This window comes from Scyliorhinus torazame, chromosome 17, assembly GCF_047496885.1.
Source record: "Scyliorhinus torazame isolate Kashiwa2021f chromosome 17, sScyTor2.1, whole genome shotgun sequence".
Classification (NCBI taxonomy): Eukaryota; Metazoa; Chordata; class Chondrichthyes; order Carcharhiniformes; family Scyliorhinidae; genus Scyliorhinus; species Scyliorhinus torazame.
The window spans coordinates 23694889-23717971 of NC_092723.1; the positions used below are offsets into that span (position 1 = coordinate 23694889).

Consider the following 23083-nt stretch of genomic DNA (forward strand, 5'->3'; position numbering starts at 1 on the left):
CCCAACACATTTCCCAGTCAGGCAGATATTACATTAACTCACAAAGGACTGCATGCAATTATATCCCATTTTCCCAGACTAGGCCGATTGAAACATGCAAGGAGGAATACAGCTGAACTCAGTCCGGCCTTAACTAAATGCCCAGGAGTGTGCACTTAATAGGAAATGTCATCCACAAGCGAGCAAGAGAAATGGGCCTGGCTGATCAGCCTGTTGAGTCTACAGGAAATTAGATCAATTACATCTTTAAAATTAGGGCTAGGCCATTCCGGGATAATGTCAGGGATTCTTCACACAAAGGGAAGCAGAAATCTGGAACTCTCCTGTCCATCAGATCACCATCTGATGTGGTTGTCGGTCACTTGAAAACTTCAAAACCGAGATTGCTGGATTTGTGTTGAATTAGGGATATTAGGGATTATAAACGAAGGCGGATGGTAGCATGGTAGCACAGTAGTTAGCAGTGTTACTTCACAGCACCAAGGTCCCAGGTTCGATTCCCGGCTTGGGTCACTGTCTGTGCGGAGTCTGCAGGTTCTCCCCATGTGTGCGCGGGTTTCCTCCCACAAGTCCCAAAAGACGTACTGTTAGATGAATTGGACATTCTGAATTCTCCCTCTGAGTACCCGAACAGGCGACGACGGAATGTGGTGACTAGGGGATTTTCACAGTAACTTCATTGCAGTGTTAATGTAAGCCTGCTTGTGGCACTAATAAATATTATATTATTATTAAATGGAGTTGAGATACAATTCAGCCAAGATTGACTGAATAGCAGAACAGGCTTGAGGGGCTGAATGGCCTTATCCTGTCCCTATAATCCCTTAGCTCGACTAATATGGTGTTTAGCAAAGTCAGCAAACAAAGACTGAACTTGGCAGAACACCGAATGACGCAGTTAGCCACAGAGTTACGACGAGAGCAGGAGCAATGAAGTTTTGGTGTTACTGGACATATGCCAAGAGATAAATCCCACTCACCGTGTACAACTCGTTCAAAACTTTCATCAGATCTTCGTGCAGCTGCCCACCGACCTCCTTACTCTGCAATCAGGAAGAAAATTGGGTTAAAGCAAGGTAGAAGTTGCTCACTCCTTCTGTAAGTGTGTCAAGCCAGAGGGTGTAAGCCACTGTTACCATGAGCTAGTCGCCCGCGCGAAGCTAACACTGGCACTGCTGTACCAGGCCAAATGGACTCTGCCGTGCAGGAATATCTACAATGAGGTTTGGCACTGATTTAATGTCATAACCAGCAACTCAACCAGTGCAGTCTTTTCAATTTCTACATATTGAAAAGTCCAATAAATCCCAAACTGATTTCTGGGGGTTGCACAATGCTCCGGTAATTGGGAGACCTCTGGTTTGAATTCAGCTCTGGCGAATGAGATAAAACTCATGACCATCTACTGGTCATAAACTTGTGCCTAGTTTGGGAAGTCTTAGCATGCGTCACACACGGAGGACAAGAATGGAATTGGCAATCACTGAGCTTTATTTATACTGTCACTTCGCACCAATTTTAAACAGCAGTGTAAATCTGGGATTGGCCGAAACTGCATGAAAACCCCAAAGTGGAGTGACTCTGAATTCAAACAAGGAACAAAATACTACAGGTGGCAGAAAACTAAAATATATAAAATGCTGAAAACACACAGCAGGTCAGGCACCATCTGTAGAGAATGAATTTGTAGAATCCCTACAGTGCAGGGGGTGACCATTCGGCCCATCGAGTCTGCATTGACCACTGACCCTCCCAGAGAGCACTCTACCCAGGCCCACTCCCCGCCCTAACCAGTAACCCCGCGCATCGATCATGGCCAATCCACCTAACTTGCACATCTTTGATGAAGCACAATCAATAAGATATTCATAAATTCAGAATGTGCAGAGAAATCACCGGGTACAAGAAATCCTGATTGTATCCATGCGAGTGAGACTGATAGTGAAACATATAGCAGGAGAGAGGGAATCGGAGACAGAGAGGGTCAGTGAGAGAAACAGACAGAGAATATGAGACAATGGGCGGGATTCTCCGACCCCTCGCCGGGCCAGTCGGGGGCTGTTGGCAGCCCCCCCCCCCCCCCGGCGATTCTCCGGCCCGCGATGGGCCGAGTGGCTGCCCGTTTGTGGCCGGTCCTGCCAGCGTAAATCACAATAGGTCCTTACCGGTGGGGCCTGGCTCCACGGGCGGCCTGCAGAGTCTTCGGGGGGTGGGGGGGGGGGGGGGGGGGGGGGGGGGGGGGGGGGGGGGGAGGGAAGATCTGGCCCCAGGGGTGCCCCCACGGTGGCCTGGCCCGCGATCGGGGCCCACCGATCCACGGGCGGGTCTGTGCCATTGGGGGGCACACTTTCCCTCCGCAACGGCGGCTGTCAACCTCCGCCATGGCTGGTGTGGAGAAGAAACCCCCTGCGTGCGCGCTGGGGTGATGCCAGGACATGCTGGCGCTCGTGCGCATGCGCTAACTCGCGCCGGCTGGCGGAGGCCCTTCGGCGCCGGTTGGCATGGAGCCAAGCCCTTCCGCGCCAGCTGGCACAGCGCCAGCCTAGCCCCTGAAGGTGCGGAGGATTTCGCACTCCTCAGCGCCGGAGTGGCCCGCCCCGCCGGTTCGCGGAGAATCCCACCCAATAGGTTTAAAGATTGGATGATGAAAGGGCGGCATGGTGGCACAGTGGTTAGCACTGCTGCATCACAGCTCCAAGCACCCGGGTTCGATCCCAGCCCTGGGACACTGTCCATGTGGAGTTTGCACATTCTCCCCACCCCTGCGTGGATCTCACCCCACAACCCAAAAGATGTACAGGGTAGGTGCCTTGGCCACGCTAAAATTGTCCCTTAATTGGAAAAAAAGCATTTTGAAAATAAAATTGGAGGATTTAAGAACAAAGACCAAACTAATCTCTCCAAAACGTGGTTACTGAATAGTAAAACAGAAACCGACTGCTTAGCTCTGTTTCCTCATGCTGAAGGATGTTACAAATTGTGGTTTAGAGTTTAAAATAATGATGGAAATGTCATTTGCTCCTCACACTGACTTTCCCGAAGCAGATAAATTGTGCGGAGGAGAGGATTTGAGGATGTTGGAGGATGAATTAGACACTGGCACAATAATTTCAGCATTCCCTGTTTGTAGGCAGCAAGGGGAGACTGCACTTATGTGAAAATGGGGACGGTGGGGCTTATGTGAGACTGAAGGAGAATTTGAAGATGTGTCACGTGCAAGGGTGCGTCACACACAAGACCACAGTTCTGCTCAAGTGACACTATTTTATTTGGAGTTTTTCCACTGCGTTTTGGATCGAGATGAGGTACACTCATATTACAGAGTGCATTATTTCAGTCTTCCTGTACCAGATGAAGGACAGCAAAAGAAAATGCAGTGTACAATTTTCTCAACCTTACTCCAAAGCCAGTCATATGCTGCCTACCCCTAAGGTGAACCAAATCTTCTTGTGGTCCCTCTCAGTGAGGGTGTTGAACAATCAGCAGTTCTGCCCCAGGGGTCAAGGGCAAAACTGCCCCAAACCCATTGCAGATCAGCTTCGAGTAAATAGGGACTTTCAACCCCTATCAGTCTGGCCAGGATTCAAACCAGAGAGTTTCCCAAGAAAAACAGAGTACTGCATTTGCAAAAGAAAAAAACAACTGGACCCGGGAGCTGGGGCTGAGACAGCAATTCCTTGTTCTTAACTTCCCCTTTTACAAGTAGATGCCTGAATAACTTCTCCTTTCTCTGTGTAATGATTTTGTCAATAACCAATGCGCTCATTTGCTCAGAATTCTAGTTTCACAGGCGAATGGCTGCAGCTTTGACAGAGCTATGGGCCAGGGGCAGTTTAACACATAGGCCCACATGGCTCATGACCAGACCAAGCTACTGGTCCATGCAGGTAGTGGGACCTCCAGCCAAATGAAGCAGAGACCTTTCAGCGTTGTACATCGAGATACAATTAGCTTCATTATTAAACAGCTTGTAAACACTTCACCCAAAATCGGGGGCGGCGCCGGTTTTTGAGTCTCTGCTCCCTCCGAAATGATATCATCTCGTCGCACGCCGTTGGAACGGCGTTGGCGCGTCATAGGAAGTCCCTCCTCTGATGCCCGGCACCGATGGGCCGAGTTACCGACCGCGCAGTTGACGTGTGGTCTGAACGGTCGTGAGCCCGGCATGGCGGCCGCAGACTGTGTCCAGTGCCGCCAGTTGGCCGGGAGCCACGTTGCGGGGTGGGGGGGGGGGGGGGCTTCTGCAAGGGCTTGGAGGACCGGTGGGGGCTGGTCAGGGAGTGTCCTGTGGGGCCATATTTGTCAGGTCGGGTCCACTTACGGCCGGCGCCATGTTGTACTGCGTGACCGCTACAGGTCGTCGCCGTGCGCATACGCGGACAGGGACCCGGTCATTCTCTGGCCGTTTTTGCCGCGGGAGCCAGGAGTTTTACCCAGCGCCGCTGCTAGCCCCTCACCGGCCCCGGAACTGGTGAGTTTTCAGCGCCAATTTTGGAGTCGCAAAACGCCACAGTTCCCATGCCGGCATCGGCACTTGGCCGCAGAAACGGAGAATCCAGCCCAATATATATTTTTTTTTTACAAAGGAGAAGGGTTGTTTAACAAATCAAAGCCTCAGGTTTCAATGTTAATGATTTGAGGCTTTCGGGATAATATGAGGGCTTGAGATTTATTTTCTCGAAATTGTTGCTCCCAATGTATAGCCTTCATCCATTTAATATACATAGTAATATATCATCCCTATCTTTAATATAGTGTATAGTCTGGCAGGTGGCAGCTGTCAAGCTACCTGTGGAATGGTGTACCGAGTGCAGAGTCACAGACCCTGTAAGAACACAAATTATCTACTGATAAGGAGATCCATTTGCCAAGGTCAAAGCTTGGTCAACATTACGATTTATTTGCTTTTGCGGTGAGGCTGGTTGCAGAGTCACTGACCTGGGGCTGGATAAGTGGGCTGTAACTCTTGGGACTAAATTACACTGAATGTTTCAACTGGCTGTAAACCCAGCAGGTGAAGGATGAAGATGATTGCCTATGGTCGGCTGACTATTATATTCCTGCATTTTTTTTTTATCAACTGCTTCGGAGTTATACTACACAATATTCTGGAGGGGCCACTGAATCTTTCCTCGTCCCTCTCCCAATGATGCTGAAGTTCATTCCTGGATCCCTCCTGTCACCAAAGCTGACATCCGCTCTCCCAGCACAAATCAACCAACTTCACGAAATACACATAATCTGGTCATTATCACATTGCTTTCTGAGAGAGTTTGCTGTGTGAAAATTGGTCGTCACATTCCCTATATTACATCAGTGACTAATGGCTTTGCAGAACGACAAGCGATCCATCTTTTTTCAGTTCTTTAGCATTAGTGACATTCTCTGTGGTTCTACCTTCAAGTTCCGTTCCGGGGCTGGAGCAGAAATTTCCAGGCTGACACTCTCATTGCGGTCCTGAGAGAGGTACTGCTTTGCGGATGAGATGTTATGCCAAAGCCCCATCTGCCTGCCCTGGTGGGAGTGAAAGATCTTGGCCGCGATTCAACGGATTGAAGTTAAAGTCCGCTGTTGGGCTGGTTTAGAGGGACATGTTCTGGCGGCTGCAGGGCCAAGAAACATCCCGCTATCCAATGACAATTTGTTGTTTTCTTTGGCCTCGAGGAGTTTCTTCCTGCAGAGACCACACTTAAAGGGATTTCCTGCAGATAAGGGCGCCATTTTATCCGGCAGCCCCCACCTTCTCCTCCATCCCCCCCCCTCCCTTTATTTATTCAATCCCCCTAAACCTTCGGGAGGCATTCACGAGGGCATTAGATGATTATTTGAATCGAAACAATGTGCAGGGGTACGGGGAAAAGGCAGGGGAATGGCACTACGTCACGATGCTCATCTGGAGAGCCAGTGCAGACACGATGGGCCGAATGGTCTCAACCTGCGCTGGAACAATTTTGTGATTGTGTGTGCCTTATTGCCTGACATGTGGTGATGGCCATGGCACTGTGGGCAGAACTGCCTTATGGAAGAGAAATAAAGCAGTAGCAGCTCTCCACTCTGATTTTACAGTGACAGATTGGTCAGATTGACACAAATAACCTCTTGCTGGGAACAAGGTTACATCAGTTACGTGGGTGAAGCAGGCCTTGATGTGCTCAGGTTTCAATGGACTGTATTGTAGAGCGTGGAGTGAAGGAATCTCTTACTTCAGATCCAATCTATTGTCCATAAAGTGATGAGCTTCTTCCCATTTTTATTCCCAGCACGATCAACAATTACGCTCCTCAAACCACTTTCAGATGATTACAATCCTGCTCTGCCAAGAAGTTATTCCCCCAGTCCCCGCCTGCCATCAGCAGATCCATTCCAATTTGGGGCTGAACACTGGAGCAGAAACATGTGTGCAGTACAAACATTTAATCGAAGGAGCACCCATCCCCACATGGTGACTCTGAGAGGAATCTGCTGGCACTGTTGGTGACCACGTGTAAAGACCCATGCTGATAATGTGCTACTTCTCTGCTGGTGTCTGTGTGCACAGATACTGATGCGCTTTCAACTCACTTTTCGCTATTAAAAGACACCGTCCCCACACCACAATAGCTCAGTGGATGCCTGCACTTTACATTGTGGCATTTAGCCATTGCATAGTGAGGAACATCAGAATCCACCTCTGGTTTGTGCTGCGTTATCTGACCTAACTAAGACTAGGGGTGGTCGGATGAAGGGAGTTGCCTTTGGCTGCAGCATTGTTGGTCTAGGGAATTTGAGGAATGAAACATCAGCTTGAGTTCCCATTCCCAAATCGCTCTGCAGTGACCCCCTTCCTGAAAGGCACAGGCCAGATGAAAGGCTGGCTTTTATTTAGAATGTGAACTCGCATCTTCTCGCTGCTTGGGTTACACACGAAGAATGATCGGCTGGGTGGGGTCGCAGAGATGCCAGGACCTTTGAACTCTAACCCAGAGGAGGGAGGGAAAAAAATTGAAAAAGCCCTCTCTGCTCTACATCTGTTAAGCACAGCTGGAAAACTCGGGTCACATTTAATCCAGTCCCTTCCATTTATACTCCCACTCTGCGGCAACAGGCAAAAGAGTGATAGATTTAAAAAAAATACTTGTATGCAGCATAATGGAATCTCAAGGGGCACATCGGGATGGGCGATAAATGCTGGCCTAGCCAGCAATGCTCATATGCCAAGAATGAATAATAAGAAAATAAATTCGTCCAATTATTTAATTGGAACAGAAACGTCTACCCTTGAAAAAGATGAGCATCAGAGGAGGGTGAATGTAAGAATTTCTCTTGAGTGTTGCAGATCGAATAGTAACACAACTAATTTCAGCGTCTCTTAGCCTCGAGACCCACGCAGTGCAAGCCGACAGACTCAGTGGATTAGCAATCCTCTCAAGAGGGTCAGGCTGTTTAAAGCGTCAAACTCATTAACCTCTGGTAAACTTCATTAACTTAGATTCATTTTCTTAAAGCACGTTAGTCATTTTCTCTTAACCCTTTCAGAAAGATAGCTAATTTTTGGATTGCAGTGAATATTTTGGAAATGGAGCACTTTCGCCCTAGCTCAGGAGTGTTGATCATTTATTGGAGTTTTACTGTGGCATTGTGTTTCAGTTTTAACATTCGGAAATTAACATGCCATCTCCTACAAAAATGGCACACGGTAGTTAGTTTATTTATTATGAATTTAAAGTGCCCAATTATTTTTTTTCAATTAAGCGGCAATTTAGCGTGGCCAATCCACCTACCTGCACATCTTTTGGTTGTGGGGGTGAGACCCATGCAGACACGGGGAGAATGTGCAAACTCCACCCGGACTGTGACCTGGGGCCGGGATCAAGTCCGGGTCCTTGACGGTGTGAGGCAGCAGTGCTAACCACTGTGCTGCCCGGCACAAGGTCATTTAGACTCAAAATTCTTTTAATGTTTATTCCTTTCAGCTACGACTTCAACTGCAGCTTTAACCTGTCCTTTTGTGCTCCACCTCCCTCGCCCCTGTTTTTGGTCTTACTGGGTTAAGATTCCTTTTTGCACTCTTGTACAACGCTACCTGCCAGGAAGGATCCTGCAGACTTTCTCGTCTGTTTTGGTCAACTGTGAAAATGAGGTGATAGAATAATTTCCCATTTTCATCCACCAGGGCCATATTGGGAATCTGGAAATTTCCTGGCTCAGTCCATCTGCCTCGCGAGAAAGTTCCCACAATGAATGCATCTTCATTTTGGGAAGGTGGGGGAGGGGGGCAGGCTGCAGTAGGGCCAGCAAATAGGAAAGTGCTGTTCAAAAGGATGTTATGCAACCCCCATGGCCCCTCACTTCTCCAGGCCAAGGTATGCATCCCCACCCATTCCCTATGAACCACATACCCACTATGCCAAGCTTTAGCACCTCTCTGCTCATTGGTTCTATTCAGTGTATAGCGGTCAAATACCTTATAGTGACAATGGGATATGGGAAAAAAAAGCAAATCATTCAAAACTTTCCACATTATTTTTTTTACAAACTTAAAATGACAATAAAAGTGTCAATTATCCAGACCATTTGAAATTTTAATAGCAGAAACTGCAAGCACTTGAAATCTCTTCACCGTGTGTAAATAAAGATAGCAATTAACAGCAGTGATCAGGGAACCAGAGCTGCAATCAAAAAATGTTTGCTCTGGGTATAAGGTGTTTTAGTAAGCTAATGGATGTCTGGGCTCTCAACCTAGAATACATAATGAGGTTTGGCTGATATTCCAGAAATGATTAATCTGTTGAAGTATCTTAGTCTGGGAGAAAAGCCTATTGTCTCTATAGGGCCCATTGGTGTGATACAGTGTATTGCGGGTTAAAAGACATGAAAGTGCCACAGCTTGGCATGGGCATGAGGGACCATATGCATTATTTTGGCAGTATAACTTGGTAAGGGGAGGCATGAGGATCACCTTTTGAATTTACCTTTTAAAAGGTTCCCTAATGCAAACTATGGTTCATTACACCGCTCAGGTGCGTCAACAACAACTCCTTGAAAAATTGGCCAACTCCATGAAAATTACGGAGGCCTACCTCCGCAAAGAAGCCAGCTTGGTTGGGTGTACAGGGTGCATGTTTTGACCCAAACCAGCCAGCACCCTTAGAAGGCACTCCCGAAAATCAGAAACTCCAGGAATGGGGTCCCAATTGGTATTTTTAAAGGACTCCAGAGTCATCCCAACTCACTGCCCAGGTACCAGCTGCAAAGTGATCATTCTGCTAGGCTCAGCTCTAAACATTCCCAACCTGCGGAACTGCAGTCACAGCTTTTTCATGAGAAACTCTAGTTCAGTTGTTCAACTGAAATAAAGGTGGTACCTAAACTCACCAGTTTAAACACCCACCTCTACTGGCATATCATGGCAGCTGTGTGTACCAACTACAAGATGCACTGCAGCAACTCAGCAGGGCATCCTTGACAGCACCTTCCAAACCCACAAAGGTGCAGGTTTACAATGGGTCAGTAGAAAAAGATTGTGGCTCAGAAGTGTCATGTGAGAGAACCCTTTAAGAAATGGGTGTTTAAGAAATGTACCTTTAAGAGATGGAGCTGCTCATGTTACTGGAGTGATGTCAGAGTGTGGGTGGAGCTGAGCTCCACTTCTGCTTTTTTAGTTTCAGTTTGAGAAAGCTTGGGTGTGTCTGTGAGCTGCACTGCTGTTGGTCTCTGCCATCCAAAAACTATCTATGGATCATTTGGTGAATTCAGAAGAAGTATAAATGTTTTCAGTCTTGAATGTGCTCCTGTTTGGAGGTTTGTTAAGTATTTTGGATGTTAAAAAGACAGCATACAGATTACTTAATGGGGTGATTCTTTGGGGGGTGCATTTGATTTACTGGTTGCTAAGATATTCACTGTTTGTTTTAAAAAGGTTAACTTGAGTTCATAGAATAAACATTGTTTTGTTTTAAAAAAACACTGGTCCATGTCTGCTTGTACCATGCGTGTAGAGTGGGCCGTGTGCTCCCCATACCACAATCTATTAAAAGTTGGGGGTCAGGTGAACTCCCATGATACACTTTGGGGTTCTCTAAACCCGGACCCATAACAGAAGGAACATTAATCCTTCACTCCCTGTTCCAGTCACTGATTAAAATGATCACTGGCACAGCTCCCAGTGGCAGGTGCGGTGCCGAAACATGCAGATTGGGTGGGTCTCAGCATCTATGTTGCGTTGGCTGAATGTTGCATATCGTCTCAGTGGCCCAGGATTAGTCTGGCATGTGGGTTTGAGGCAAATACACTTTGAGCATTACATCTGGAAACTGCGGGCAAGGCAGTAGATTAATCCTAGTTTGACTGTGATCCACTTTACAATGTGATGGTTGGTCTCTGAACTTGGGACATGCAAAACTGCCACTGGGGCAAAGGATTGGGATGGGCAGGAGGTGTTGACAGATTAACACTTGTGGAAGGCTAACTCAGTAGATATCATCAGGGGTAGCAGGAGATGGGGGAAATGCCCGCGAATAGAGCATTGCCGCAAATTGGTGCCAAAATGCAGAAACTGAATGACAGCACTTGCATTCTGCGGGGTAGAAGGGCTTGGTTTAGCACAGGGCTAAAGAGCTGGCTTTTAAAGCAGACCAAGGCAGGCCAGCAGCACGGTTCAATTCCCGTACCAGCCTCCCTGAACAGGTGCCGGAATGTGGCGACTAGGGGCTTTTCACAGTAACTTCATTTGAAGCCTACTTGTGACAATAGGCGATTTTCATTTTCATTTCATTTTCATATCAGTGTCAAAAGGAAGCTCCTCACCTTCTTGAAGAGGCGGACAGAATCGTCACTGACTTGAGTGAAGCGTGGAATGATGTTGTTCAGATAGATATCACTCAGTGTGGTGTGGTCCTTACTCTCCCTCCTGACCTGGTTCAGGAGCAAATACCAGCAGTTCACAGGAGACAGGATGTTCTGGTCCTTTCTGCAAAACAAAATGTGTCAGAGGAAATGTTAAAGGAAAAGGGTAAATAACTCAGTGCCTCAGCATCCCCCCTTCCCCAAGCATCCCCCTCCCCCACTGCCCTCAGCATCCCCCCTCCCCCACTCCCCTAGCATCCCCTCCCCCAATGCCCCATCCCCCCTCCACCAACAGTCCTCTCCCCCATTCCCCTCAGCACCCACCTCCTCACTCCCCTCAGCATCCCCCCTCCCCACACCCTCAGCATCCCTCCTCCCCCACTCCCCTCAGCAGCCCCCCTCCCACACTCCCCTCAGCATCCCCCCTCCCCCACTTCCCTCAGCATCCCCCCTCCCCCACTCCCCTCAGCAGCCCCCCTCCCCCACTCCCCTCAGCACCCGCCTCCCCACTCCCCTCAGCACCCGCCTCCCCACTCCCCTCAGCACCCGCCTCCCCACTCCCCTCAGCATCCCCCCTCCCCCACTCCCCTCAGCAGCCCCCCTTCCCCACTCCCCTCAGCAGCCCCCCTTCCCCACGCCCCTCAGCACCCGCCTCCCCACACCCCTCAGCATCCCCCCTCTTCCACTCCCCTCAGCAGCGCCCCTCCGCCACATCTCCCCACACCTCTCAGGAACACCCCTCTTCCACCCTACCCTCTGTACACCCCTCAGCAACACTCCCCTGCTCTACACCTCAGCAACATCTCTCACCCACTCCCCTAAAACCCTCTGCCACACTCCCACTTCCCAACATCCCTCCCCTGTCACAGCATCCCTCCCCCAAACCCCTCAACAACATCCCAAAAAGCAGACTGAAATACTCAGAAATGCAATTAAATCGCAAACCAGCAGGACCACCATTTTAAAGAACAAGATCTCCAAAACAGGAAAAGATGCAGATCGAGGTCAGAGGTTTAGGGAGAGCATTTCAGGCCTTAGGATCTAGACAGCTGTAGGTCTGGCTGCAACTAGATCCTACACGGAACTTCAGCATTGCTGTGTGGCAAGAGGTAAAATAACCAAACCTGCACTGATACTCCTGATCAGTGTCCCACTTGCTCTCAACTGGGAAATATGAGCCAGGATAAGATCAGGTGAGCATATACCTACCAACACACTTTAGGCCAAGCTCATGCATGAATAATTGCCTTATGGGCAAGATACCAGTGGATTGTTAGTCCAGGCCTTGTGAGTTGGACACCAGCCTGGATTCCAGACAGGAAAACAGTGAATGTCCAAACTCTTGAGTTTGATTAGACGGAATTCAATGGGTTGCCAACTGGGGAGGAGTAGTGGCATTGTCACTGGAACAGTAATCCAGAGGCCCAGGGTAATGCTCCATCTACCTCTAGTTCGAATCCCACTGTGGCAGATGGTGAAGTTTGAATTCCAATAAAAAATCTGGAATTCAAAAGTCTAATGATGACCATGAAACCATTGCCGACTGTTGTAGAAGCCCATCTGGTTCACTAATGTCCTTCAGGGAAGGAAATCTGCCGTGCTTGCTCGAAATGCCCGATGAAATGGCTTAGTCAGCCGCTCAATTCGAGGGTAATTAGGGATGGACAATATATGCTGTTAAAAAAACAACCTTCCAAGATTGGCCTGGAGTTCCACATGAAACTCAAAGGAAATTAGCAAGATGCTCCAGATTGGCTGCATGAAGGCAAGGAATAAATTCAGATTTGACAGTGCTAAAAGGGTTAACATATTGGCCAGGAGGTCCGAGAACAATGCACTGGGACGTGTGGGATGGATGGGTTCTTCGGCCATGTGTTCTAAATATAACCTCAGCCACAAGAAGGGGAGAACCTTCATCAAAATGCAGTCTGGCAGAGGAGGAGATGAAGGGCACTGACTCTCCACAGCCAGGAACGTCCACAACCTGCAAGCTGAGAGCTGGGACACTGTATTTTCAGGTGTCAGCAATGGTTCAGTGGGTATCTCCTCTCACACCTGTGTCATCGCTTCGGAATCCAGGCTGATCCTCCCAGTGCAAGAATGAGGAAGTGTTGCACTGTCCAAGGTGCTGTCTTTCCAGGTGAGACAATAAATCAAGGCCTCACCTCTCTTTTCAGGTGGGCATAAAAGATCACACAGGCAGTATTTGTAGAAGAGCAGGGGTGTTTTCCCAAGAGTCCTGACCAATATTGATCCCTCAATGTCCATCACAAAAACCAGGATTATCTGGTTATTATCGCATTGCCCTTTGTGGGAGCTTGCTGTGCACAAATTGGTCGCCATGTTTCCGACATCACAACAGGTGCACTTTTACCACTTCATTGGTTGTGAAGCTCTTTGCGATGTTCTGAGTTGTTGAAAGGGCGAAGAGGTCTGTCATCGAGAGCAACAGGTCGGTCATTCAGAGCAATTTGTTGGGGTGAATTATACGGTCACACTACTCAAAATAACGAGTTTTAAAAGAAGTGTGACTTCCTGTCGTGTACATAAAACAGATCCAGTGACAATCTGAATGGAGGGAGAATCCCACTGCCGTGAATGGAGGGAGAATCCCGCTGCCGTGAATGGAGAGAGAATCCCGCTGCCGTGAATGGAGAGAGAATCCCGCTGCCGTGAATGGAGAGAGAATCCCGCTGCCGTGAATGGAGAGAGAATCCCGCTGCCGTGAATGGAGAGAGAATCCCGCTGCCGTGAATGGAGAGAGAATCCCGCTGCCGTGAATGGAGAGAGAATCCCGCTGCCGTGAATGGAGAGAGAATCCCGCTGCCGTGAATGGAGAGAGAATCCCGCTGCCGTGAATGGAGAGAGAATCCCGCTGCCGTGAATGGAGAGAGAATCCCGCTGCCGTGAATGGAGAGAGAATCCCGCTGCCGTGAATGGAGGGAGAATCCCGCTGCCGTGAATGGAGAGAGAATCCCGCTGCCGAGAATGGAGAGAGAATCCCACCGCAGTTGCTTCTTATTTATATTAGGACGATGAATCCAGGTTGCTAGAGGTTTAAGGGCATGGATTCCAGAGTAAGGCCATCAGAGTTCCGGATGGACAAGCAACAACATCAGAAATGAGAGGAGATATTACGACCCATCGAGCCTGCTCCGCCATTCAATATGATCATGGCTGATCTTGGGTTTAGCCCCTGCCCTCTCCCCAGATTCCTTGATTTCCCGAGGGATGCAAAATCTGTCTATCCCAGCTTCAAATGTATTCAGTGACGGCGTATTCACAACCCTCTGAGGTAGAGAATTCCACAGATTCACAACCCTATGAGTGAAGTAGTTTATCCTCATCTCATACCTAAACGATTGGCTCCTTATCCTCAAACTGTTCCCTCTTCTTCTAATAACATTCATGTCACACAAGTGCCAGGCAAAGACCATCTCCGATAAGAGAATCTCACTATAACTCCTTGACATTCCCATTGCTGAATCCCCCACTCGTAACATCCTTGGGGTTACCAGTGTTCACAAACTGAACTGAACTAGCCATAAAAAATACTGTGGCTACAAGAGGTCAGAGACTAGGAACCCTGCGGCAAGTAACTCACCTCCTGACTCCCAAAAGCTCGCCCAACATCTACAAAGCAATAGTGTGATGGAATACGCTCCACTTGCCTGGATGAGTGCAGCTCCAACAACACTCAAGAAGCTTCACACCATCCAGGACAAAGCAGCTACTTGATTGGTACCCTATCCACCAACATTCACTCCCTCCACCACAAATGCACTGTGGCAACACGGTGTACAATCTACACGATACACTGCAGGAACTCACCAAGACCTTCCAAAAGCATGAATGCTACCATCTAGAAGGACAAGGGCAACAGACATGGGAACACCTCCACCAAGTCACTCACCACTTGGAAATATATCACTGTTCCTTTACTGTCGCTGGGTCAAAATTCTGGATCACCCATCCCAACAGCACAGTGGGTGAACCTACACCACATGAACTGCAGCAGTTCAAAAAAACAGCTCGCCATCATCTTCTCAAGGGAAATTAGGGGTGGGAAATAAATGCTGGCTGAGCCAGGGATGCGCATATCCCATGAAAGAATGAAAAAAGGATTCTGCTTCGCAGTATCTAATCCTGTCGAGGTCCTTCATAATTTTGAATGTTTCAATGAGATTTGCTCTCATTCTTCTATACTCCGGAGCCTGTACACCCAATTTACTCACAGGGCAACCTCTCATCCCAGGGAGCAATCGAGATAACCTTCGCTCCAATCCAATGATAGTACCATTACTTAAATGTGCGGATCAAAATTGGACACAGTATTCCAGGTGTGGTCTGACCAAAACCTTGTGGCCACACCACCAATCCCTGAGGCACTCGACTAGTCACAGCCCGTCAAACTGAAAATCCCACTCATCCCTGCTCTCTGCTTCTTGTCAGTTAACCAATCCTCTATCTGTGTTAATACATCACCTCCAACTCCGTGAACCCTTATCTTGTTTACTGCACCTTTGTGCACACTGGGCTAAATAGCTGGCTTGTAATGCAGTACAAGGCAGCAGCGTGGGTTCAATTCCCGTACCAGCCTCCCCGAACAGGCGCCGTAATGTGGCGACTAGGGGCTTCTCACGGTAACTTCATTGAACCTACTTGTGACAATAAGCTATTATTATTATTATCGAATGCCTTTTGGAAATCCAAGTTCAATACACCCACAGGTCCCCCTTTATTTTCTCTCCTAGTTACATCCTCAAAAAAACTCTAAATTTGGCAAACAGGATTTCCCTTTCGTAAAACCATATTGATTTGTTCTAATCATACTATAATTTTCTAGGTGCATTAAGATTTCCTTAATAATAGATTCCAGTAATTGACCCTTGATGTTAGGCTAACTGGTTTGTAACTGCCAGTTTTCTCTCTTCCTCCTTTCTTGAATTACATGTGTGATGACTGGAGGATTTTAAGAATATTGGCTTCTAAATATTGGGACAAGTTAACAGCTAAAAGCCCAGGCAGCACGGTGGCGCAGTGGTTTGCACTGCTGCCTCAAGGCGCTGAGGACCAGAGATTGATCCCAGCCCCATCCGGGCTTTTAACTCTTAACTTGCTGAGCACTTAAGAAGTTTTATTCTAATAATAATAATCTAATAATTATTAAGAAAATTCTTATTCTTACTAATTACCTCATCACTTGAAAAATCTACTGGAGCATTTTGATGATGTGAGCAGTTCCAGAAATTCAGTCCATAGCGAACATAGAATTTACATTTAGATAGCACCTTTCACCGTCTCAGGACATCCCAAGACACTTTGCAGCCAGTGAAGTACAACCATCCCAATGGTGCAGCTTCCACTTTCCCAAATACTGTACTAATGCCCCAGGCATCAAAATCCACTTCTCCCACACCAATCTGTGAGCCACATATTTAACTGATTTACTCAATGCCAATTTGTTTGTGGCTCAATTTAGAGGAACTTTTGGTGACGTCATGTAAGAGCAAGTCGTACGAAAGGTTGCTCCCACATGGGGTCTTTGCTTTTCGATCCCTTTTGCCCGTTTATCGAGGTTTTTAGTGTTTAAACCCAGCTGGCTGAACTAGGGAATGGTTAGTCAATGGAGCTATGTCGAAAGTCTTGTCGACAAAGTCTACTGGAAAGAAACCCCAGGCTGGTAGGGAATCTGAAGGAAATAAGATGGCGGCGGCCGAACCCATCAAGGTAGACACGCTGGTTGTGGTGATGGCGCGGGAGCTAGAGATGTTCGGGAAACAGGCATTTTGAGCGGCAGGAAAAAGAGAGAGATTCTTTGAAAGCCACCATTGAGGAGGCACTGGACCCCAGAGAGCAGCTGGGTAAGACTTTGAAAGCTGTGATGGAGCAAGACGAGGCGTTGAAGGGCGTGGTGGAGGCCTTGTCGTGGCAGCTCGCCTCACTGGAAGCAGAGATACTGCTCGTGAGGACAGCAGGTGGTGCAGTGGTTAGCACTGGGACTATGGCGCTGAGGACCCGGGTTCAGATCCCCGCTCTGGGTCACTGCCTGTGTGGGATTTGCACATTCTCCCAGTGTCTGCGTGGGTTTCACCCCGACAACCCAAAGATGTGCAGGTTAGGTGGATTGGCCACGCTAAATTGCCCCTTAATTGGAAAGTAAAATAATTGGGTACTCTAAATTTATTTTTTAAAAAGGAATACTGCTCGAGGCAGAGAGCAACAAAGGGCCCAAAGGCGAAAGCTGAGGTCTTGGAGTCACCATGAGAAGAAGGAGCGAGTCCTGGAGTGGGCCAAGAAGAACCACAATATTGATTGGAATGGACACACAGTGGAGATCTACCAAGACATTGGGACCAAGCAGGCAAAGAGGGCTGCGGCCTTCAATAAGGCGAAGACAGTGTAATGCAACAAAGGGGTGCGAATCAGGGTGTTGCATCCGACAAGATTGAGAGTCATGGGGCGGGATTCTCCACTCCCGCACCGTCGTGAATGCCGTCGAGGTTCACGACGGCGCAAAACGGCCCCGATCCCGACTGATTCAGGCCCTGACAATGGGCTAGGATCGGGGCTGCGTCATCTACACGCGCCAGGCCGTGTCGCCCGCGTAAAGGCGGCGCCGCATAGATGACGCGGCCGGCGCCAACCCGCGCATGTGTGGTTGCCGTCCTCTCAAAGTCCGCCCCGCAAGAAGATGGCGGACGGATCTTGCGGGGCCGCGGAAGGAAGGAGGTCCTCCTTCAGAGAGGACGGCCCGACGATCGGTGGGCACCAATCGCGGGCCTCCCCACATTTGGATTGGATTGGATTTGTTTATTGTCACGTGTACTGAGGTACAGTGAAAAGTATTTTTCTGCGAGCAGCTCAACAGATCATTAAGTACATGAGAAGAGAGCCGGTGCAGACTCGATGGGCCGAATGGCCTCCTTCTGCACTGTAAATTCTATAAATTCTATATAAAAGGGAATAAAAGAAAATACATAATAGGGCAACACAACATATACAATGTAACTACATGAGCACTGGCATCGGATGAAGCATACAGGGTGTAGTGTTAATGAAATCAGTCCATAAGAGGGTCATTTAGGAGTCTGGTGACAGTGGGGAAGAAGCTGTTTTTGAGTCTGTTCGTGCGTGTTCTCAGACTTCTGTATCTCCTGCCCGATGGAAGAAGTTGGAAGAGTGAGTAAGCCGGGCGGGAGGGATCTTTGATTATACTGCCCGCTTTCCCCAGGCAGCGGGAGGTGTAGATGGAGTCAATGGATGGGAGGCAGGTTTGTGTGATGGACTGGGCGGTGTTCACGACTCTCTGAAGTTTCTTGCGGTCCTGGGCCGAGCAGTTGCCATACCAGGCTGTGATGCAGCCTGATAGGATGCTTTCTATGGTGCATCTGTAAAAGTTGGTAAGAGTCAATGTGGACATGCCGAATTTCCTTAGTTTCCTGAGGAAGTATAGGCGCTGTTGTGCTTTCTTGGTGGTAGCGTCGACGTGGGTGGACCAGGACAGATTTTTGGAGATGTGCACCCCTAGGAATTTGAAACTGTTAACCATCTCCACCTCGGCCCCGTTGATACTGACAGGGGTGTGTACAGTACTTTGCTTCCGGAAGTCAATTACCAGCTCTTTAGTTTTGCTGGCATTGAGGGAGAGATTGTTGTCGCTACACCACTCCACTAGGTTCTCTATCTCCCTCCTGTATTCGGACTCATCGTTATTCGAGATCCGGCCCACTATGGTCGTATCGTCAGCAAACCTGTAGATGGAGTTGGAACCAAGTTTTGCCACGCAGTCGTGTGTGTACAGGGAGTAGAGTAGGGGGCTAAGTACGCAGCCTTGCGGGGCGCCGGTGTTGACGACTATTGTGGAGGTGTTGTTGTTCATTCTTACTGATTGTGGTCTGTTGGTCAGAAAATCGAGGATCCAGTTGCAGAGTGAGGAGCCAAGTCCTAGGTTTTGGAGCTTTGATATTTGCTTGGCTGGGATTATGGTGTTGAAGGCAGAGCTGTAGTCAATAAATAGGAGTCTAATGTAGGAGTCCTTGTTTTCGAGATGCTCTAGGGATGAGTGTAGAGCCAGGGAAATGGTGTCTGATGTGGACCGGTTGCAGCGGTATGCGAATTGCAGTGGATCAAGGCGTTCTGGGAGTATGGAGGTGATGCACTTCATGATCAACCTCTCGAAGCACTTCATTACGACTGAAGTCAGGGCCACTGGTCGGTAGTCATTGAGGCACGTTGCCTGGTTCTTCTTTGGTACCGGTATGATGGTGGTCTTCTTGAAGCAGGTGGGGACCCCGGAGTGGAGTAGGGACAGGTTAAAGATATCCGTGAATACCTCTGCCAGCTGGTCCGCGCAGGCTCTGAGTGCACGACCAGGGATCCCATCTGGGCCCGTCGCCTTCCGAGGGTTCACTTTCAAGAAGGCCAATCTGACTTCGGAAGCTGTGATGGTGGGTATGGGTGAATTATGGGCTGCTGGGGCACTCGACGGCGGATTGTTGGTTACCTGCTCGAACCGAGCATAGAATGCATTGAGTTCATCGGGGAGGGGTGCGCTGCTGCCAGAGATACTGTTCGGCTTCGCTTTGTAGCCCGTTATGTTGTTTAGTCCTTGCCACAACCACCGAGAGTCTGTCTGTGACTCTAGCTTGGTTTGATATTCTCTCTTGGCATTCCGGATGGCTTTGCGGAGGTCGTACCTGGATTTCTTGTATAGGTCAGGGTCGTCTGCCTTGAACGCCTCAGATCAATAGGGAGTCAATCTCGCGATTGAGCCATGGTTTCCGGTTGGGGAACGCGCGTACTGCTTTCTTTGGCACGCAGTCGTCCACACATTTGCTGATGAAGTCTGTGACGGTGGTGGCATACTCATTTAAGTTGGTCGCTGAGTTCTTAAATATGGACCAGTCCACTGTCTCTGAGCAGTCACGTAAGAGCTCTTCTGTCTCCTCGGACCAGCACTGCACAACCTTCTTAGCTGGATTCTCCCGCTTGAGTTTCTGCTTGTATGCCGGGAGAAGGAGCACCGTCTTATGGTCAGATTTCCCAAAGTGCGGTCGGGAGATGGAACGGTAGGCGCCCTTGATTTTTGAGTAGCAGTGGTCAAGAGTGTTGAGACATTTGAGGTACCCCCCGGTGCAGGATCCCCCCTCGCCCCCCCCTGCAGGCCGCCCCCCCCCCACCCAGCGTTCGCGTGCTGTTCCCGACGGCAGCGACCAGGTGTGGATGGCGCAGGGGGGAACCCGCCGTTTTGGCCTGGCCGCTCGGCCCATCCGGGCCTGAGAATAGCGGGGGTGCCAGAGAATCGCCATTTTGGGTGTCTCCGGCGATTCTCCGGCCTGCGGCCCGCGGAACTCGACCGGACCGTTCCCGCCGCTTGGGAGAATCGCGGGAGGGCGTCGGACCGGCATTCCGGGAAATTTTGGCGGCCCAGGTGATTCTCCCAACCGGCGCGGGAGTGGAGAATCTCGCCCATGATGTACTCGAAAAACCAATAATTTGAAACGCCGGAGTGGGCAGAGGCTTTCATTAAAGAGAAAGGACTTGGAGTGGCCTGAAGAGGGCCGATTGGGATTTTCTATTCGAAAGACAGGATGGGTTTGTGGCAATGTTATGTTAATGTGTTACGCCTCTTATTTTTTCTTGGATATCAGGGCTGTAAAAAGGGTGATTGATATGGTACTAGAGGGGAAGAGGAATATATGTAAGGACACTAGGGTTTGGGCTCTTGGGTAGGGAGGATGGGCCAGGGGGATTATGTTCCCATTTTGTGTTGGCTTTTTGGGTAGGTACCCTGGTGTGGGCAACCTCACTAGTAATAAGGAGTAGCTAGTGAATGGGTAAGTACCCCCAGGTACGGAATTTTGTTTGATGGATGTTATCGACATTCCCGGTGGCACCACCATCATCCTTGCTGGAGAAGATCTTTTCCTGTTTGGGGGTGGAAGAGGGTAGTACGTCTGGCATAAATGGACAGATTTTGGGGGAGGATCTGGTCTTGGTGGAAGGGGTGAAGGCCAAATGGGAGGCGGAGTTGTGGTCTATAATGGAGGAGGAGGTGTGGTCTATAATGGAGGAGGAGGTGTGGAGTGAGGCCCTTCGCAGGGTAAACGGCACATCATCCTGTGTGAGGCTGACCCTGACCCAGCTCAAGGCAATGTTTAGGGCCAGAATGAGTTTTTATTGAAGGGTTCACTGGAGATGGCAACCGTTTATATTGTGTTTCAAGGAATTGGCCACTGTTAGCTGTTAGAGAGGGGGGGGGGGGGGGAGCAATTTGAGGGGAGGGGGCTTGTTTCGAGAAGTGGGGGTTGTGTAGACTAGACTATGTTTTCATTGACTGTTGTTTGCATTTTTTGTATAAAATGGCAGAGGCTTAAAAGGATAACAATTTAGCGATTACTAACTTTGTGGTTCTGTTTTAAATTTTGCCTGTAGCTGCTCATACACCCTCAGCGGCACCTCTTGCTCAGTCCTACTTATGCCACGGGTATCCACACGGCTAAACTTCTTCCCCTCCCACTCCAAGTTCCTCTCCAACCCCAGTAGATGTCCTTAACCCTGGTATCAGCAGGCATCACACCCTGCAGGACTCAGCTGCAGAGAACCATACCTATCCCCTGAACTATACAGTCCCCTATTACAACTGCATTCTTTTTTACTTCCTCCACTTGAATGGCTCTCTGCAGTATGGGGGCGAAATTCTCCGGTATCAGCGCGATGTCCGCCGACCGGCGCCAAAAACGGCACATATCAGTCCGGCATCGCGCCGCCCCAAAGGTGCGGAATCCTCCGCCCCCTGACCGGCCGAGTCCTAACTTTGAGGGGCTAGGCCCGCGCCGGACTGATTTCCGCCCCGCCAGCTGGCGCGGAAATGACATTGCCGGGCGGCGCATGTGCGGGAGCGTTAGCGGCTGCTCACGGCATCCCCGTGCATGTGCTGTGGAGGGAGTCTCTTCCGCCTCTGCCATGGTGGAGACCGTTGCGGAGGCGGAAGGGAAAGAGTGCCCCCACGGCACAGGCCCGCCCGCGGATCGGTGGGCCCCGATCGCGGGCCAGGCGCCCCCGGGGCCAGATCGCCCCGCGCCCCCTCCAGGACCCTGGAGCCCGCCCATGCCGCCTTGTCCCGCCGGTAAGAGGTGGTTTAATCCACGCCGGCGGGACAGGCATTCTAGCAGTGGGACTTCGGCCCATCTGGGCCGGAGAATCGCGGGGGGGGGGGGGGGGGGGGGCGCCAACCGGCGCAGCGCGATTCCCGCCCCCGCCGAATCTCCGGTGCTGGAGAATTCGGCAACCGGCGGAGGCGGGATTCACGCCAGCCCCCGGCGATTCTCCGACCCGGCGGGGGGTCGGGGAATCTCGCCCATGGTGTCCAGTTTGCACATCTTCCCTGGAGTCCCTGTCCTCGTCGCACAAGCTTGCGAGAACCTTATTCATTCTGGAATCCACTCAGCCCGACCCCATCATTGTATAGAGCTCCACAATCCTCCCTGCTGAATGAACATGCTGATGAAACAGATCGGGAGAACAATAAAGAAAAAGAGAGCAAACAGACTACGGAGAAAAAAATTCTCTTGAGCAGCCGACTGAATGGAATGTGGAGTGGCACAGAAACTGTGCAGATTAAAAGAAGCTGCAGTGGGGAATATCTACCGAAAACACATTACATCCATAAATATTCTGAAATGAAACCCCCAGAGGTCCCCAGCAATTAAAACATTTCCTACAATAGCGTATGACTACAATACTAAGGCGGCATGGTGGCGCAGTGGTTAGCACTGCTGCCTCATGGCAGTGAGGTCCCGGGTTCGATCCCGGCCCTGGGTCATTGTCCATATGGAGTTTGCACATTCTCCCCTTGTCTGCGTGGGTCTCACCCCCACAACCCAAAAGATGCCATGCTAAATTGCCCCTTGATTGAAAAAAATAAATAATTGGATACTCTAAATTTCAAAAAAATGACAATACTAATGGGGAAATTCAAGGAGTGGAGAAGGTCTTGCTAAACTCAAGGGAAGTCTCGCTGCTCTCAAGGGGTACAGAATTCAAATGGACATTTAGATGCAATTTCAATGAAGCTCTTTGACACTTGCTTCATGACCTTCCATTAACCCTTACCCTGCCTTCTTTCCCAATGAACCCCTTCCCCAGTTCGTTAATATTACGAGCTTTTGTTATGGGATCAAGGTTAAGAACAGTTGAAGGGATGGAGAATGTGGATATATATCTTTTGAGGCCACAACTGTTGTCTTATAAAATA

General features: G+C 49.4%; 1 protein-coding gene across 5 annotated transcripts in view; it reads right to left on the bottom strand.

The window, feature by feature from the left end:
- The window catches only part of LOC140393785 (SLIT-ROBO Rho GTPase-activating protein 2B-like), a 195248-nt gene that overhangs the window by 41437 nt on the left and 130728 nt on the right, over positions 1-23083 (bottom strand). For all 5 annotated transcript variants that reach the window (XM_072480207.1, XM_072480206.1, XM_072480205.1 and 2 more), the window contains 2 exons: positions 10786-10948; positions 981-1043 (listed from right to left, as the gene is read on the bottom strand). In XM_072480207.1, the coding sequence (XP_072336308.1) occupies positions 981-1043; positions 10786-10948 (226 nt within the window). The remainder of the gene's footprint in view (positions 1-980; positions 1044-10785; positions 10949-23083) is intronic.